This window comes from Solanum tuberosum, unplaced genomic scaffold (assembly GCF_000226075.1).
Source record: "Solanum tuberosum cultivar DM 1-3 516 R44 unplaced genomic scaffold, SolTub_3.0 scf00102, whole genome shotgun sequence".
Lineage (NCBI taxonomy): Eukaryota > Viridiplantae > Streptophyta > Magnoliopsida > Solanales > Solanaceae > Solanum > Solanum tuberosum.
The window spans coordinates 969,947-990,132 of record NW_006239028.1 but is presented as its reverse complement, the minus strand read 5'-3'; the positions used below and the strand labels follow the sequence as shown (position 1 = coordinate 990,132).

Genomic DNA, 20,186 nt, shown 5'->3' with positions numbered 1-20,186 from the left:
ACCAAAGGCATAAATGTTTGTATATGAGTATAGGACGAAGCCCAAAAAAACTTGAGAAATACTTAAGAAAGAGTGGTCTTAAGGGAAATCCATACAAATTACTCTATGGAGATTTGAAAGAGCTTACAAATAAACTCAATGAAGCCAAATCTAAGCCTATCAATTTCTCTGATGATGTACCTCAAAGGCTCATCCCTTTTTTCTGTGACTCCATCAACAAAATGGTAACTACAACAATCTAGTTTTTAATTTTTTTTTTTATTACTTATTTTTCTTCCTTGCCTGATCTGATATCATGTCTGCATAATCATATTCTTTTCATGGACCAATCACATATATTTTTTTTTATATAAGACATGAATCCAATCTTTGCTTTTCCTGATCTGATATCATGTTTAAATGTGTGATCATGCAAACTATTAAAGGGAGCAAACTTTTATCTACGGAATTATGTCTTCGACTTCATGCAATTGTTAAAAAGTGGTGGTGGTCCACTAACAATTATTTTTCGCTTAATAATGTAATTTTTGGAGGAGTCGGTAGTTTGTCTCTAGATCTCCTTGTATTTGAAGAGAACATGTGACGCTAGGTTGGGGTTTGGTGAACCAACTGGTCGCTCCTCTAGTTGAAGTATTGTGGCATAGTATAGTTCTTCTTGTAAAACGTTTGTACCCAGGATGGAGCTAAGATTTTGAGTTTATGGATTCTGGATACTCGATATAGAGTTTGATTTAGGTTTAGTATAAGCCCTGCTTTTTTTACTAACACAAAACTGCTAAATACTCTGCAGGTAAAAATTCTTTTGCCTGGCTAGGCCCCAAGCCTATAGTATTCATCACAGAACCTTCACTTATAAAGATAATTTTTGAAAAACATTATGTGTATAACAAGAATAAGCATTCTAATCCATTCGCGAAGTTATTGGTTCGAGGTCTCGTTACCCTTGAGGAACAGAAATGGGCTAAATATAGAAAAATCATCAATCCCGCCTTCCATTTTGAGAAACTAAAGGTTATACATATTACTATTTTTTTCTTTTTGCGTATAGCTAGTATAGTGATCATGAGTGATTAACCTGTCTAAGTAACAGCATATGGTTCTAGCATTTTATCAGAGTTGTAGTGAAATGCTAAGCAAATGGGAGGAGGCTGTTCCAAAGGAAACATCAGTCGAGCTCGATGTATGGCCACACTTTCAACTAATGACCGGTGAAGTCATTTCTCGAACTGCATTTGGGAGTAGCTATGAAGAAGGGAGAATAGTATTTGAACTTCAGAAAGAACAAGCTGAGTATGTAATGGAACAAGTTTTTTCGATTTATATACCAGGGTCGAGGTACGTACAATATTAATGCATTCGAGCAAATTTCTACTTCATAGTTCATAGCATAGAAATTTACTTAAAATTTTATTTTTAGGTTCTTCCCTAGTAAGAAGAAGAAAAGAATGCTGGAAATCGAAAAGGAAATTCAAACGACAATTAGGTGTATCATTGACAAAAGATTGATGGCGATGCAAGCAGGGGAGACTAATAATGAAGATTTATTAGGCATATTACTTGAATCCAATACGAAAGAAATTGAACAACACGGAAGCAAAGATTTCGGATTGACAATAACAGAAGTAATCGAAGAGTGCAAGTTATTCTATTTTGATGATATTACTGTGCCTACATCGAGAGTGGCAAGTACGTGCCAGAGAGGCGGTTTTGAATGTATTCGGAAATGAAAAACCAGATTTTGAAGGACTTAGTCGTCTAAAAATTGTAAGTACTTTTCACAATTTCTCTCATTAGTGCACTAATTCTACTGCCAACTTATGTAATACATGTTTGTTTTCCTTAGGTGACAATGATCTTGTACGAGACGTTAAGGCTATTCCCCCCAGCACTGATATATGGTAGAAGGAACAAAGATGAAGTTAAATTGGGTGAGCTGAGTCTACCAGCTGAAGTACTACTCGTTATACCCGCAATCTTAGTACATTATAACAAGGAATTATGGGGTGAAGAGGCGAAGGAATTCAAACCTGAAAGATTCAGTGAAGGAGTGTCAAAGGCAACAAATGGACAAGTCTCGTTTATTCCATTTGGTTGGGGTCCCCGAATTTGCATTGGACAAAACTTTGCAATGATGGAAGCAAAAATGGCAATAGCAATGATACTACAAAAGTTCACCTTCGAACTCTCTCCATCATATACACATGCTCCAGTTGAAGTAGTGACTATTCATCCACAGTATGGTGCTCCTCTGCTTATGCGTCAAACTTTTAAAAATAGTTGTAGTTTAGTTAACCTATATTGAAAATTGTTAAACTTTTTTCTTCAGTGTGTGTTTTAGATCTTCAACATTTTATGGTGTTTAGCTTTCATCTAGTCTTGTGAAGAGTGATTTCTATATATGTAACTCAATAGGTTGAACAACCTTGAACCAATTTACAAGTCTCCATACCTGTAACAGAGATGCACTTGAAAGCACGCATGCAATTAATATTGTTCATTGGACAAACAATAGTATCAGCCCAATATGAGATCTCATCAGTAGAAATATATATCATTCTCAAACACCAATATGCACATTGGTCTGTTGACACATTTTGATGCTCCATTATCCCTGCAACAGTTAAATTTTTATCACCCCATGCACAGGGGCCTAAATTTTTATCACCCCATGCACCAAGTGGTTCTATTTAGGATGAAGGTTTTACACTCAACGTAGGCATGTTCTTAGCTCCCAACGCACATACATCAACTAAAACTTGCCATCCATTGTCCTGTGACAAACTCAGCCAAAAATAAGGAAATACAGAGAGTCCTTTTGCTGTCATCTACCTCCTTTTTGTAGATTGAGTATTACCTTTCAAGTGAGCATCATAAAAGTAATTAAGAAGTAGAGAAATAGTAACAATAAATTCCAGCAATAGGTGTGTGCCAATGGTTTCCATAAGACCATTTCGGTGCATAATTTTGGAACTGATTCCTGGATCCCATACACAATTAACCTTCACCATTCCACCAAGTTTAACCATGAACAGATTCTCACCGGGATCGACTGGAAAGAGACTTTCATCATGTCTTATTCCCTCATTAAATTTTACATGTTTAACATCATTCCTCACATCATTCGATTGTATTTCTCTCTTTGAAACATCATCAAGTATTGTGGACTTCATGAGAATTATGTCAACATATATGTTGTTAGATGCCACCAAATCAATTTTCTGTCTAGACAAGACACTATAAAGAGAGTTGACATCAAAATACCTCCTTGGTAGGGCGTGTGTGGAATGTGCAGCCGACACTATAGATTCTTGACCACCAAAAGAAATCAGTAAACATTCTCTGTCTTTAAAGTGAAATTGCTGAATAGTACCCGTTTCTTTGGGTGTTTCAGCGAGCACCCTAACCAGTAACGATGTGGACATAACATTGAATACCTTGCAAGCTTTATCCGACATTGCGTCGAATAGTTGGTTCATCTTTGAATTGCCTGATTCCATAGCTAGGATGTAGCGCGACATCTTGAGAAACCAATTGTGAGAAGCCCCTTCCCAAGCTATTTTTGAGTTATCCCCGTTGCTATAGTAACTTGAGCACCTAATGGCAAAAATTAGGATGCTGCTACCTTGAGCCCCAATAATAGGACGATAACCATTCTTATCAAATTCTGTTGCAGATACATGATGGCCATACTTCGTAAGCCTGAACACGAATGGAATAAACGGAGAAACATGCTGCCCAGTGTCAAACCAATGACAAGTGGGTAAGCCATCTGTCACACTCTCACACATTGCTAGGTCCCCAAAATCGGCCAATCACGAGTGATTGAATACAAATTGAAAAAAACTCAGCAATCGCAGCAACGTCATCATGAGGGATAAGGGAGACGTATCCATCAACTCATATTGGTTCATCAAAATCAGAACTCAAAATCTCATGAGAAATTTTTTTTGTCTGTCACAACAAGCTGCAAATTTGCAAATTGGCATTGTAGGTCGAACTCATTTCGCTGGAGACTTCCATCAAACACTATGTCTGTTTTAGTTTCGAGACATTCACCTTCCTCGACCAGGGGCGGCTCAACAGATCTCGTGGCCTGCAAAGGAATTTGCAACCCCACTAAATTATCCGCTACCAAGTCCAAAGCCATGTCAAATTCATGGACTTGAGCCTTCAAGTTGGTGAGAACTTTCATCAAACACCTGGTCTGCATGGATCTCCCATGACAAAAGTTGTCCAAGCAAAAAGGAGGTTTATGTCGATCAAAGTGTCAAACGTCTCAGGATGTACCTCAAAATTATTTGCAATGCTTGATTGTCCATCACCCAAAGCAGAGGCGATCTCTTCGCTAACCCTCGTAGTAGCACTGTCAATTGCATCTTCTATTGCAACCTCTTGAACTATTGTTGGTGACAAGCCCGTGATATTGGAAATACTAGAATTTGAGATATGGGTGTTGTCAAGTTGCTTAGACATAACTGAAAAACTGTCATGCACCTTCTGTAGCAAAGTAAGAATAGTCGTGATTTGCGTATGTGCAACAGCAAACTCAAGGGTGGTTCATGCTCGAAAGCACAAAGATAACTTTTCCTTGAAATGCTTCCAATCCCAAAATTGTTTGTTTGCGATACATCCAACGGAACCAGTCAAGTGCTTCACCATCGAGATAGAGGAAAGGAAGAGGTAGCCAGTCATTCTCCGGGAAGCCAAGGTAAGCGAAGTATCATTCGGCCCGAAAGATCCAGTCATCTAGATTACCCGTGCCAGTGAATCGATCTAAACCCACCACCGCCATTAGAGTACGAAAATGAAAGCACCAAAAACTAGAGCAAATATACACTTTATACTAACATTTATACACGTGACATAATCTTATCCATCGATCCGACATTTATTAAATATCGGATCGACGGATAAGATTGTGCCACGTGTCCCTATTTAGTCTTCCATTAGAGTGAAGGGTATATATTCTCTAGGTTTTGGATGGCAGGGACACCAATGTCCCAAAAGTATGATGGAGGGTATCTGCATACCATTTACGATAGTTCAGGGGTACATTTTGTCCTTTTTCCCTACTTAAAATGAGCTAGAATATGACTTTTGTAGTGGAAATAAGAAAAATAAGTAAAGTGATATTCCATATTGATTGTATCTTCTGAACCTTCCAACACACCCCATCTTCATCCTCATCATCCTTATCCCACTCCTACCTTCCATAGTATTTGTCTAGATTATATATATGGAAAAACGACCATATATACTCTTATACTATAAAAAATATTTGAAAAGGAAAATAATTTGATATATCCCTCAACTTTGTCATTTGGAGCTGATATGCTCCTCATTATGAAAGTGACTCATATATAACCTTACTGTTATACAAACGGTTCACATATACTCCTATTGTTACAAAATTAGCTCATATATATCATTCATTCAACGGAAGTGAAAAATTAATTTTAAATTTTGTATTTTTTGGAATTTTAATTTTTTTTAAAAATCATATAGGGGTATATATGATCCTAGGGTTGCGTATTGGTCGATTCGGTTCGGTTTTGAAGTTTATTGGTTTGGCTTATTGGTCATCGGTTTGTAGAGATACTAAACCATTATAGAACCATTAAGATATTGGCTTATTGGTTATTGGTTATTGGTTTACCGGTTTTTGATCGTTATCGGTTTAGCCATTAAGATTTGACACAAAAAAAAAAACAATTGAAAATCACTTAGAAACAAGGTGAAAAACCAAATAAACCATGCACATGAGTTCACAAGTTACGTCTTGCTCAAAAGTAGGCACTTTTACATTGTAGAATAACCAAGTATTTGAGACAACCATAAATAAAAGTAGGAAACCAAACTCTAAGTCAAGGACTTTATATACAAAATGGTATAAATATAATTATCTAATTTACTATCGGGTTATCGGTTAACCCGTTAAGAGAACACTCAAACTGTTAAGAACCGATAACCCGATTACAAAAAAAATCAAAATCGTTATCAAAACCGTTAAACCAATAACCCAATATTGATAAACAAATAACTTTTTTCGGTTTGTTTTTGAACAACCCTATATGATCCTTCTAGAAAAGTTCAAGGTATATTTTAATCTTTTTCATACATATTGTTTTTGACTTCTTTGATTATTTCTTATTCTAATTTTATTTTTTTATTTCATTCCTTAGTGTAAAGAAAAAAAATTCAAGACTAATTTTTTTGTGGGTATATTAATAATTTAAGACTATCTTTTTCGGCAATATTGTAATTTAGTTTTTGTATTTGAAAAAAAAAAATGGGTCATCTATAATAAATTTTACAAAAAAAATAGTGAAACATAAATAAACTTGACCATCAAAATAATAAATTTAAATTAGTCATTGAAACAAAAAAAAAGTCAAAAAAATGTGAGGAGAATTAAATATAGATATAGTTAACTAAGTGATCTCTATTTATTAGATGTTTTTTAGAGTCCCATTTTAGACGCGATTTTGGGCCCGTCTCCGAAAAATGCAATTTTGGTGTCAAAACAACCATATTGACATTGTGATTCTACTTTTGATAGTGTGGCAGCGTTCCGAGACCGTATTCTCACACTAGAACCCTTCTAAGATGATCAAGGTCAGTCGCCAGTGCACCCCTTAGGGGGATCTCACTAATCAACTTCCTTACAAATTATGGGCTTACTCACTCCCTCATTGACTCACACACATGTTAGACTCTTTTCGTTTAAAATATGCCTTGAATCTCATTCGAGGATGAATGTTCCCAAGGGGGAGATTACGTTTTTAGTGCAACGGTGTAATTGTTTCCAATTACTATATTTTGTTTTGAATTCCAAAGCAACGGAGTAATTCTTTGCTCATTTTGATTCATTATAGCAGAGAATGGGATACAAACAATTGGTTTGTGGATTATTCCATGGAAGGGGTGATTATCAATACAGATGTCCATTCCAAAGGATTGAAATCATCTGAATATCAATATTTTCATCAATATTGCCGATGTTGATATGTAACAATAAGGGATTGCGAGTATACATAGAATTCTTCAGAAAAGGTAACTTTTAAAATTTCCCGTTATATTGTTTTAGGCTTGGCTTAGATCAATAGGAACCACTGATATAAACTCTTCATGATAAAAGATGGATCAGTATACCAAGTTTAAACTAATTCAAGTGAACAACAACAATAACATTTGAAACCTACAAAGTTGAAATAGGAAAAGAGCGATATCAGCCATATCCCGACTAGTTTATTAGTATTCTACCTGAAATACGGAGAACGCAACACCATTAATCTTAAATATCAGCAACGTCCATTTCAAAGTTTGCGCATAAGTAAAGGAGCACCATACTGTGGTTGAGTAGAAACTATTGCAAGTGGAGCATGTGTATAAGACGGAGAGAGTTCGAAGGAGAAATTTTGTAGTATCATTGCTATTGCCATCTTTGCTTCCATCATTGCAAAGTTTTGTCCGATGCAAATTCGAGGTCCCCGGCCAAATGGAAAAAACGAGGCCTCTCCTTTTGTTGCCTTTGACACTCCTTCACTGAATCTTTCTGGTTTGAATTCCTTCGCGTCTTCACCCCATAATTCCTTGTCATAATGAATTAATACTGTGGGTATGAAGAGTTGCACTCCAGCTGGTAGACTCAGGTCCCCTAATTTGACTTCTTCTTTAATCCTTCTACGAAATGTTGCTACTGGTGGGAATAGCCTTAATGTCTCGTTCAAGATCATTGTCACCTAAGGAAAGAAAAATGTATTGCATAAGTTGGAAGTAAAATTTAGGTGTCATGCCTTTCCGAGATATTTTAGTAGTCTCTAACTAATTAATTGCCCCTATGAGACTGAAATAGAACGATAGAAAATGTGGTCTATCTGATCTCAGTTGGAATAATTTCGCATTAATCATGGGCAATACGATTTAACAGCTACTCTAATTTTAAAGTGTTCTTCATCTTTGAAGTTTGATCTATTTTAAAATTGTCTTACATAACAAACTTGTGGAAAGTACTTACAATATTGAGGCGACTTAGTCCTTCCAAATTTGTTTTTTCATTTCCAAAGACCTGCAAGACCTCCTCTCTGGCACGTACTTGCCACTCTGGGTGTAGGCACAACAAAATCATCGTCCAGATGAGCAACACTGAATTGCCCTCTTGTCCAGCAAAATAGAACAACTTGCACTCTTCAATCAACTCAATTGTTGTCATTCCAAAATCCTTGTTTCCGTGTTGTTCAATTTCTTTCATATTGGATTCAAGTAATATGCCTAATAAGTCATTTTTACTAGTTTCCCCTGCTTCCATTGCCCTTAATCTTTTGTTGATGATACGCCTAATCGTTGTTTGGATTTGCTTTTCGATTTCCTTCATTCTTTTGTTCCTTTTAGTAGGCAAGAACCTAACAAAACAAATGTAAAAGCAAACAAGAAAAGTTATTTTAATTAGGACAAAGTAATGAACATGTGATTTTCCATATTATGTAGAAATTTCACAAATAAATCGTTATACCTAGATCCTGGTATATAAACTGAATGAGTCATGTCCATTACATACTCAGCTTGTTCTTTCTGAAGTTCAAATACTTTTCTCCCTTCTTCATAGCTACTCCCAAATGCGGTTCGAGAAATGACTTCACCTGTCATTAATTGAAGGTCTGGCCATACATCGAGCTCGACTGATGTTTCCTTTGGAACAATATCCTCCCATTTGCTTATCATTTCACTACAACTTTGATAAAACGCTGGCAACATATGCTGTACAAAACAAATTAATCGCAAAAACCAGTACTAGTTATCAGTAGTAGAGCTTCATGTTAGCTAAATTTAGTAGTAATACGACTATGAAGTAAAAAAAATAACCTTTAAGTTCTCAAAATGGAAAGCAGGATTGATGATTTTTCTATGTTTGGCCCATTTGTCTTCCTCAAGAAACGCAAGACCTTTAGCGAATGACTTGGCAAATGGATTGGGATGAGCTATCTTTTGATACCCATAATTCTTTGTGAAAATCTCTTTTACATGTTCAGGATCTGTGATCAACACTGCTGGATATGGGCCAAGCCACACAAAAGAACTTTTACCTGAGAGTAATCCGTTCTCGCTTAGGAAAAATATATAAAAAAAAAAGGCATAATATAATTATCAACTATGAATTCATAGGGCTCTAATTGCTTAGGTAATGACATCAGTCAACTGTAGTCTCTAGAGTTACCACGGATCTGCCACTAGGATGGAGCAAGGGTACCGATCGAAAAAGGGTTCATCTTTACAGAAAATTAATTACATTGTACATATACAAGAAGAGAAAAAAAGTTAGTCTTTTAAGGACAAAGAATAAAAGAAACATACCATTTTTGTAGATGGAGTCAAGGAAAAAAGGGATGAGCCTTTGGGCTATATCATCAGAGAAATTGATGGGCTTAGATCTAGCTTCATTTAGTTTATTTGTGAGTTCGTTCAAATCACCATAGAATAATTTGTATGGATTTCCCTTAAGACCACTCTTTCTTAAGTATTTTTCAAGTTTCTTTGGCTTAAACCATGCCCAATTCAACACTCTCCATGTATATACCAACAAAATTGCAACACAAATTGCTTCTATAATTCTGTTGTAAGAAATCTCCATGAAAGTAATAAGAGTCTTCTTTCTAGCTACTTTATTTTACATAGAAAAAAGAGGGGAAGTAAGCTAATTTATATCTTCTTAATAACATTAATTGTTGGATACAACTCCTCTCTATTTTCGCCAATCAATTTCTTGGATGGGGGCACATGGCATACGTTACAGTTAATGACTAAGATTTAATTGACCAAAGAAAATATGATTTAGATGATAAATACATTGTATATTTAGTTAAAAAAATTATTGTAATCCCACAATCTTAGGAATATATTATCTTGTCCATAAATATAGTCAAAAAAAAAAAGACGAATGTAATAGATTTATTTATCTTCTTCATCCAAAACACGAGGGCTGGACTTATTCCTCAAAGGCACAAATTCCTATGTTGAAAAAACTACTCCCAATATACGTTTTTCGTCTCAAAATAAGTGTGTCCATTTGGCTTGTTTCACGTCTCAAAATAAGTGTGTCCATTTGGCTTGTTTCACGTCTCAAAATAAGTGTGTCCATTTGGCTTGTTTCATGCTAATTAAGAAAATTAGAAAAATAACAAATAAAAGGTATAGTTTGCTAAGTTACCCCTATTTATTATATGTTTTTTGAGAGTCGAGTACTATTAAGTAGCAGTAGTTCTTTATTACAAGGGTGTATTCGGAAACAATTACTATTTTTTGTTCTGAATTCTAAAGCGATTCTTGTTCTTTTATTTTGTTTGCTAAAGCAACACCCATTTAGGGACGGTGAGACTAAAAATTAAAGTCATGCCTTCTTTAAATTAGCTTGGAAGATTTGGAGATTATGTTGTGTTCTATTTTCCAGTGGTTGTGGTCAGGGGCGGAGCCAAGTAAGGCTCTCTGAACCCCTTCCGTGAAAAATCTATTGTTTATGCATAGTTAAAAAAACAAATATGTATGAATAGTAGATATTGAACTCCTTTGGCTTCTTCGTGTATTTTTTATGTAATTAGGTTTCGACCTTATGAAACAAACTTGCAGGACTGGGAGTGAACAATTTATATGCACAATTAAATGCAGTTTATATAGATTTTTGTTATATGGTTAAAGGCTTAACTTGGATTAATTGGAACCACTGATATAAACTCTTCATGAAACAAGATGGAGCATCATTACAAGTTTAAACTAATTCACCCACAAAAGAGCATCAATTTTGATTATTTTCTCGTTGTGAATTTTGTTGTTACAACTCATCTTCATATTATCAAGTATTGGCTTGTAAAATACGAAGAGAATCCAAAAATAAAATAAAATATCTATAATATGAAAAATTAGATGAAGATTTATATAATACCATTGCATCCATTATTATTATTATTTAGTGGTAATGAATACAAACTTAGCATTAATAAATATTCATAAAGATAATTTTTAACTATTCAATTCTTAACCAACAGAATACATAGTATGATAGTAATATACTCTCAAGTTCATGCATATCATTAAGATTTCTTGTTTCCAGCATTAAACTCTTCTATACCTTAGACATTACTAGTTCATATTCATTACTATTCATAATCATTGGCACTCCGATTGTGTCATGTGCATGGTTTCAATGAAATTTTGAAACTTGCCGAATGATGACAAGTATGTTATTCTTAAAATTTAGTCATAACACCGATTTTAAAACTCTCAACGCATTTTAATAAAATTAGTAGCATAAAATCAAATTTTAACGAGAGCTCTTAAATATATACATATACATGCAAAATTAATAACAATTTAGAGTTACTTTTTTTGTTTTTAGATACTACTTATTTTCAATGTAGTATTCTTGAAAGACATAAACTCCTTAACTTCATATAGTGATATTATTACTTATAAAAATAAAAATTAATTCTCTTGATCTCTTGAATCAGTTGGTGTCATTTGTTTTCAATACATTATCTTGGATTTTGTTTTAAAAACTTTATTTACTAATATCCGGATTTGAGCTGTTTCATTTACGGTTGTAAAATATTTCTGTTAAAAAGTAGATAATTTGTTTTCTTTATTTTTTTTTTATAAAGTTTGTAACGTTTTATTTATAATTTTTAATATTGTTTAAAATGAAATTAAAATAATAAAATTCAATTTTTTTGGATTCATGGTAGGGTAAACATCTTATTACTGAGCTGTATGCCATGAGCAAATGTGATTGGCTTCAATAGCTTATGACGTAAAAAATGTTTTGTAAAATTAAGAGGAATAACACTTTTTTTAAACTTATATGGGTGTGTTCGGCACGGAGGAATTTCAGTTTTTTCATTTTTGATTGGTCAAAATTTTGGAATACATTTTCTCTACGAAAACAAGTTACGTAAAAATGAGCTGAAATATGACTTTTGTAGTAGAAGTAGGAAAAACAAGCATCACAAGTGACATTCCACATTGATTGTGTCTTCTAAACCTTCCAGCACACCTTATCTTCATCCTCACAATCCCTACGGCCCCATCCCCACCTCTCATAGTATTTTTCTAGACTATATATACGGATAAACAACCGAATATACACTTGTACTATAAAAAATAATTTAAATATATTCTTTGCTATACTTTGAGTTCAAATATACCAATCTCGTTATACTTTTAGTCTAGATATCCCTTTCCGTTATACTTTTCGTCCAAATATACTCCTTCCATTATAGCTTCCATCCAAATATACCTCTTCCAGTATAACAAGGGATATATTTCGTTATATATAAATACTTTTAAATTAATATTATTTTTTAGAACACGAGAAAATAAATAAGAAACCCGTTTATTAATATCCCTAGATAATATCATTGAATCCCACAAAATTGAATGGATCCAAACAGATTGGACAAAGGACTTTATTAGTACTGGACAATGATGTTTTTGCCTTCGATATTATAGAGAGAAAAGCTAGGCCTTATCTAGTCCAACAAACAACAAATTAAAAAAAAGGTAAATTAGCTATTTTCCCCTCTTTTTTCTATGTAACAATAAACAGCTAGAAAAATAAAATTTCATGGAGATTTTGTACAACACAATTATAGCAACAATTTGTGTAGCAATTTTGTTGGTATATATATGGAGAGTGTTGAATTGGGCATGGTTTAGGCCAAAAAAATTGGAGAATTTCTTAGGGCAAAGAGGCCTAAAGGGAAATCCATATAAGTTACTCTATGGAGATTTGAATGAACTCACAAAAAGTATAGTTGAAGCTAAGTCTAAGCCTATCAATATCTCTGATGATATAACTCAAAGGCTCATCCCTTTTTTCCTTGACTCCATCAACAAAAATGGTATGTTTCTTTTATTCATTCGGTTGGAAAGTAAACACTGCAACTTTGAGTATGCATATCTAAACACCTCAACTTTGTCTCCACTATGTGATTAGTTTATCTAAAATTTATGTGCCACGTTAGTGTTGGGTGTTTACGAGACACAGTGGAGAGATCAGTTGGAGTGTTTAGTTGCTAGTTGAGACCAAGTTGAAGTGTCTAGATTTGAACCTCAAAGTTGGAGTGCTTATTTGACAGCTGAAATCAAATTGAGTGTTTATTTATGTATTATGCCTTTTTTTTTCTAATCGAAAACGGATTACTGGCAGGTAAAAGTTCTTTCATGTGGCTAGGCCCATATCCAACAGTGTTGATCACAAATCCTGAACATGTAAAGGAGATTTTGACAAAGAATTATGTGTACCAAAAGCAAACTCATCCAAATCCATTTGCCAAGTTATTGGCTCAAGGTCTTGTGTTGGTTGAGGAAGACAAATGGGCAAAACACAGAAAAATCATCAATCCTGCTTTCCATGTTGAGAAGTTAAAGGTTATATATGCTTCTTTTTTGTTGTATTGAATTTAGGCAAAAAAAAAACAGAAAATTCAATTTTCTGTTTTAATTTTCATTTGTTTTGTACAGCATATGTTGCCAGCATTTTATATGAGTTGTAGTGAAATGATAAGCAAATGGGAGGATATTGTTTCAAAGGAAACATCATACGAGCTCGATGTATGGCCCGACCTTCAAATAATGACCAGTGAGGTTATTTCTCGAACCGCATTTGGTAGTAGCTATGAAGAAGGGAGAATAGTGTTTGAACTTCAGCAAGAACAAGCTGAGCATATAATGGACATAAGTCGTTCAATTTATATACCAGGATCGAGGTATAATAATTTACTTTTGAGAATTCTTCATAATATGGAAAATCACATGTTCATTACTTTGTTTGCTTTTAAATTTGTTTTGTTAGGTTCTTGCCTACTAAAAGGAACAAAAGAATGCTGGAAATCGAAAAGCAAGTTCAAACAACGATTAGGCATATCATCGACAAAAGATTGAGGGCAATGGAAGCAGGGGAGACTAATAAAGATGACTTATTAGGCATATTACTTGAATCCAATATGAAAGAAATTGAACAACACGGAAGCAAAGTTTCGGATTGACAACAACAGAAGTGATTGAAGAGTGCAAGTTATTCTATTTTGCTGGACAAGAGACCACTTCAGTGTTGCTCGTGTGGACAATGATTTTGTTGTGCCTACATCCAGAGTGGCAAGTACGGGCCAGAGAGGAGGTTTTGCAGGTCTTCGGAAATGAAAAACCAGATTTGGAAGGACTAAGTCGCCTCAAAATTGTAAGTACTTTCCATAAGATCGTTGCATAGATCAAACTTCAAAGATCAAGAAAACTATAAAATCAGGATAAAACCAGTAGCTATTAATGTGAAATCGTTCGGACTGGGATCCTGAAATATCTCGGAAAGGCATGACCCCTGAATTTTTTAAGAAGTGACCTAATTTTACTTCCAACTTATGCAATGCATTTTTTTTTCCTTAGGTGACAATGATCTTGTACGAGACGTTAAGGCTATTCCCCCCATTACCAGTATTTAGTAGAACGAACAAAGAAGAAGTTAAATTAGGGGAGCTGTATCTACCAGCTGGAGTGATACTCATTATACCTGCAATCTTTATTCATTATGACAAGGAAATATGGGGCGAAGACGCGAAGGAATTCAAACCAGAAAGATTCAGTGAAGGAGTGTCAAAGGTAACAAAAGGACAAGTCTCGTTTATTCCATTTGGTTGGGGACCCCGAATTTGCATTGGACAAAACTTTGCAATGATGGAAGCAAAAATGGCAATAGCAATGATACTACAAAAGTTCTCCTTCGAACTCTCTCCGTCTTATACACATGCTCCATTTGCAATAATTACTATTCATCCACAGTATGGTGCTCCTCTGCTTATGCGCAAACTTTGAAATGGATCGAATACTACTAAATAGTTGGGCTATGGCTGAAGTCACTCTTTTCGAATTTCAACGTTGTAGTTTTGAAATGTTATTGTCGTTGTTCACTTTCTTTTTCACTTCTCTTTTGTGGGTGAATAAGTTTAAACTTGTTATGATGCTCCATCTTGTCTCATGAAGAGTTTATATCAGTGGTTCCTATTGATCCAAGTTAAGCCTTTAACCGTATAACGAAAATCTATATAAACTCCATTTAATTGTGCATATAAATTGTTCACTCCCAGTCCTCCAAGTTTGTTTCATAAGGTCGAAATCTAATTACATAAAAAATACATGAAGGCCAAAGGGGTTCCATATCTACTATTTATATATAATTTTTTTAAAACTATGCATAAACAATAGATTTTTCACGGAAGGGGATTCAGATAGCCTTACTTGGCTCCGCCCCTGACCACAACTACTGGAAAATAGAACAGAACACAATCTCCAAATCTTCCAATCTAATTTAAAGAAGATATGACTTCAATTTTTACTCCCTCCGTCCCTAAATAAGTGTTGCTTTAGCAACTAAAAACAATTGTTCCAAAACAAGAATCGCTTTAGAATTGAAAACAAAATATAGTAATTGTTTCCAACTACACCCTTGAATTAAAGAACTACTTCTTCTTAATAGTACTCGACTCTCAAAAAACATCTAATAAATAAGGGTAACTTAGTAAACTATACCTTTTATTTGTTATTTTTCTTAATAAGCGTGAAACAAGCCAAATCAACACTTATTTTGAGACGAAAAAAGTATATTCGAAGTAGTGTTTTCAACATAGGAATTTGTGCCTTTGAGGAATAAGTCTTGCCTTCATGTTTTGGATGAAGAAGACAAATAAATCTATTACATTCGTCTTTCTTTCTTCTCTTTTTTTTGACTACTAGTTCTCGAACACGTGCGTGCACGTGATTCTATACTAATTAGTACAAATTTCTTAAATTGATAGAGAAGGTAATGAAGCAATTGAGCAGATGCGAGAATTTCAAAAAATGACCAAGCAAAACAAGTCGCATAATATAAAACAAAGTCTGAAGACTGAAAACGCAAGCAATGAACAATAAAGAACAAAAATTATTAAGAGCAAAACAAAGGTCTAAGAAACTAATATAAAAAGAATATAGCTTTGTTGCAGAAAGTGCTAAAAATACATCAAATATTGAGTATTTTTAAAAAGAAAGCATATAATAATTTGACAATGACCCAAAGGATAAAACTATTGATTTTATAGAAGGTAAAAGAATATGAAAAGTTCTTTTAACTGATGGAAGCTAAAAAGAAGTAGAAAATAATATTAATTTAAGATGATAATGTGTGAGTTAAAGGCACAAAATTAATGAATATTATTAGAATATAAGTTATGAAAATGAAAAGGTGTAGTTATGGAGTTGATTTTAATGAAAAAATATTTTTTGTAAATGATTTTAAGTAAATAAATTAATAGGTAAGGGGTATTTTCGTAATCCAACTTTTGACTTAGTTTCTTCCCACTTTTAGTAATATATGATATTTATGGACAAGATAATTTATTGCTAAGATTGTGGGATTACAATAATTTTTTGAACTAAATATACAATGTATTTATCATCTAAATCATGCTTAGATATTTTCTTTGGTCAATTAAATATTAGTCATTAAATCTAACGTATGTCATGTGCCCCTGATCCAAGATAGAAATGGGGAAAATGGAGAGGAGGCGTATTCAACAATGTTATTAAAAAGTTACAAAATTAGCTAACTTCCCCTCTTTTTTCTAAGTAAAAAAAAGTAGCTAGAAAGAAGACTCTTATTAATTTCATGGAGATTTCTTACAACAGAATCATAGCAGCAATTTGTGTTGCAATTTTGTTGGTATATACATGGAAAGTGTTGAATTGGGCATGGTTTAAGCCAAAGAAACTTGAGAAATACTTGAGAAAGAATGGTCTAAAGGGAAATCCATACAAATTACTCTACGGAGATTCGAAGGAACTCACAAATAAACTCAATGAAGCTAGATCTAAGCCCATCAATTTTAATGATGATATAGCTCAAAGGCTCATCCCTTTTTTCCTTGACTCCATCAACAAAAATGGTATGTTTCTTTTATTCTTCGTCTTTAAAAGAATAATATTTTTTTTCTGTTCGTGTATATATGTAGCTTAATTTTTCTATAAAGAAGGTCTAGATGAACCCCTTTTCAGTACCCTAGCTCCATCCTAGAGGCAGATCCATGGTAGTTCCGCCCCTGCTCTATAGACTATAGTTGACTGATGCAATTACCTAAGCAATTAGAGCCCTTTGAATTCATAGTTGATAATCGGTCTTACTTGTGCTTACTTGTCAGCTGAGATCAAATTAGAGCCCTTCTTTTTTTTATATTTTTCCTAATCGAGAACGGATTACTCTCAGGTAAAAATTCTTTTGTGTGGCTGGGCCCATATCCAATAGTGTTAATCACAGATCCTGAACATGTAAAAGTGATTTTCACAAAGAATTATGGGTACCAAAAGCAAGCTCATCCCAATCCATTTGCCAAGTTATTGGCTATAGGTCTTGCGTTGCTTGAGGAAGACAAATGGGCCAAACACAGAAAAATCATCAATCCTGCTTTCCATGTTGAGAAGTTAAAGGTTATATTCACTTCATATTCTTATTACTACTAAATTTAGTGAACATTGGCGAATTTTCAATTGAAGCCCCTTCAATACATGTAGCTCCACTACTGATAACTAGTACTGGTTTTGGCGATTAATTTGTTTTGTACAGCATATGTTGCCAGCGTTTTATCAAAGTTGTAGTGAAATGATTAGCAAATGGGAGGATATTGTTCCAAAGGAAACATCAGTCGAGCTCGATGTATGGCCAGACCTTCAATTAATGACAGGTGAAGTCATTTCTCGAACCGCATTTGGGAGTAGCTATGAAGAAGGGAGAATAGTATTTGAACTTCAGAAAGAACAAGCTGAGTATGTAATTGACATAACTCGTTCAGTTTATATACCAGGATCAAGGTATAATGATTTATTTGTGAAATTTCTACATAATATGGAAAATCACATGTTCATTACTTTCTACTAAAATGACTTTTCTTGTTTACTTTTACATTTGTTTTGTTAGGTTCTTGCCTACTAAAAGGAACAAAAGAATGCTGGCAATCGAAAAGCAAGTTCAAACAACGATTAGGCGTATCATTGACAAAAGATTGAGGGCAATGGAAGCAGGGGAGACTAGTAAAAATGACTTATTAGGCATATTACTTGAATCCAATATGAAAGAAATTGAACAACATGGAAGCAAGGAATTCGGAATGACAACAATTGAGTTGATTGAAGAGTGCAAGTTGTTCTATTTTGCTGGACAAGAGGCTACTTCGGTGTTGCTCGTGTGGACAATGATTTTGTTGAGCCTACATCCAGAGTGGCAAGTACGTGCCAGAGAGGAGGTTTTGCAGGTCTTCGGAAATGAAAAACCAAATTTGGAAGGTCTAAGTCGCCTCAAAATTGTAAGTACTTTCGGAAAGTTCGTTATGTAAGACAATTTAAAATAACCCAACTTAAGCAATACATTTTTCTTTCCATAGATGACAATGATCTTGCACGAGACGTTAAGGCTATTCCCCCCAGTACCAACATATCGTAGAAGGAACAAACATGAAGTCAAATTAGGGGAGCTGAGTCTACCATCTGGAGTGCTACTCTTTATACCCACAGTGTTAATTCATTATGACAAGGAATTATGGGGTGAAGACGCGAAGGAATTCAAACCAGAAAGATTCAGTGAAGGAGTGTCAAAGGCAACAAAAGGACAGGTCTCGTTTATTCCATTTGGTTGGGGACCTCGAATTTGCATCGGACAAAACTTTGCAATGATGGAAGCAAAGATGGCAATTGCAATGATACTACAAAAGTTCTCCTTCAAACTCTCTCCGTCTTATACACATGCTCCAGTTGCAATAATTACTACTCAACCACAATATGGTGCTCCTCTGCTTATGCGCAAACTTTGAAATGGATGTTGCTGATATTTAAGATCAATGGTGTTGTGTTCTCCGTGTTTTAGTTCGAATACTACCAAACAAGTCTGGATATGGCTGAAATCGCTCTAATCCTATTTCAACGTTGTAGTTTTGAAATGTTATCATTGTTGTTCACTTTCTTTTTCACTTCTCTTTTGTGGGTGAATTAGTTTAAACTAATTGGTATACTGATCCATCTTTTCTCATGAAGAGTTTATATTGATCTAAGTCAAGCCTTAAACTGTATAACAGGTAGTTTTAAATGTTATCTTTTTCTGAAGAATTCTATGTATACTCGCAATCCCAAATTGTTACATATCAACATCGACAGTGATGCATTATCAATTTTATAACAAATTTTCAAGGAATTAATGAAAATATCGATATTCAGGTGATTGCAATCAATTGAATCAATCCATTGAAATCGACATGTGTATTGATAATCACCCCTTCTATGGAATAATTCACAAACCAATTGTTTGTATCCCATTCTCTGCTATAATGAATCAAAACAAGCAAAGAACTACACCGTTGCTTTAGAATTCAAAACAAAACATAGTAATTGTTTCCAATTACACCGTTGCACTAAAAAAGTACTTCTTAATAGTACTCGACTCTCAAGAAACATATAATAAATAGAGGTAACTTAGTAAACTACATCTTTTATATGTTATAATCAGGGTGAAATGAGCTAAACCGACACACTTATTTTGATATGGAGAGAGTATATCCGAAGTAATTTTTTCAACATAAGAATTTGAGCCTTTGAGGAGGTCTAGCCTTCATGTTTTGGATGACGAAGAACAAATAAATCAATGGAAAAGTAGGAGTGCCAATTACAAGCCATATAAGGTGAAATGAATCCATTTAATTTATATTTACTTAAATGGATCACACATATTTTCTTTAAAAAAAAGAACACTAGGGGGTGGAGGTGGAGATGAAGGTTGGTGGAGGTGTGGGGGAGGGGAGATGAAATTTTTTATTTTTTTTTGAATTCTTTTGAAAAAAAATTGGTGCTGGGGTGGACGCAGAGGTGAAATTTTTTTAACTTAATTTTTTTTTGAATTATTTTGATTTTTGAAAAAAATTGGGGGTGGGATGGGGGTAGGGGGTCCATGTGGAGGTAAGGTGGGGGTGAAAAGAATTTAACTTCTTTTCTTTTTGAATTTTTTTTGATTTCTTAAGAAAAAAAGAATTTGGGATGGGGTGGGGGTATGGTGGAGGTGGAGGGTGTGAAAAAAATTTAACATTTTTTCTTTAAAAAAGTTTGGAGGCACTGGTGGGGTGGGGATAGGGGGGGAC

At 34.3% G+C, this 20,186-nt stretch overlaps 2 protein-coding genes and 1 pseudogene across 2 annotated transcripts; 2 read left to right on the top strand and 1 right to left on the bottom strand.

Annotated features, from left to right (window-relative positions):
• Window positions 1-7,302: 7,302 nt before the first annotated feature.
• On the bottom strand, window positions 7,303-9,676 carry LOC102584840 (cytochrome P450 CYP72A219-like). The gene is made up of 5 exons (XM_006348845.1): window positions 9,352-9,676; window positions 8,863-9,083; window positions 8,513-8,757; window positions 8,018-8,402; window positions 7,303-7,742 (listed from the first exon to the last, which is right to left on the bottom strand). The coding sequence occupies exons 1-5, from the start codon at window positions 9,626-9,628 to the stop codon at window positions 7,317-7,319; spliced, it is 1,554 nt and encodes a 517-aa protein (XP_006348907.1). The 5' UTR covers window positions 9,629-9,676; the 3' UTR covers window positions 7,303-7,316.
• A 2,859-nt stretch (window positions 9,677-12,535) lies between these two features.
• On the top strand, window positions 12,536-15,016 carry LOC102585155 (cytochrome P450 CYP72A219-like; annotated as a pseudogene).
• Window positions 15,017-16,654: 1,638 nt separating this feature from the next.
• Window positions 16,655-19,122, top strand: LOC102585488 (cytochrome P450 CYP72A219-like). The gene is made up of 5 exons (XM_006348846.2): window positions 16,655-16,958; window positions 17,276-17,496; window positions 17,633-17,877; window positions 17,984-18,368; window positions 18,447-19,122. Exons 1-5 carry the CDS (start codon window positions 16,682-16,684, stop codon window positions 18,870-18,872), a joined length of 1,554 nt encoding a protein of 517 aa, XP_006348908.1. The 5' UTR covers window positions 16,655-16,681; the 3' UTR covers window positions 18,873-19,122.
• The last annotated feature ends 1,064 nt before the right edge of the window (window positions 19,123-20,186 follow it).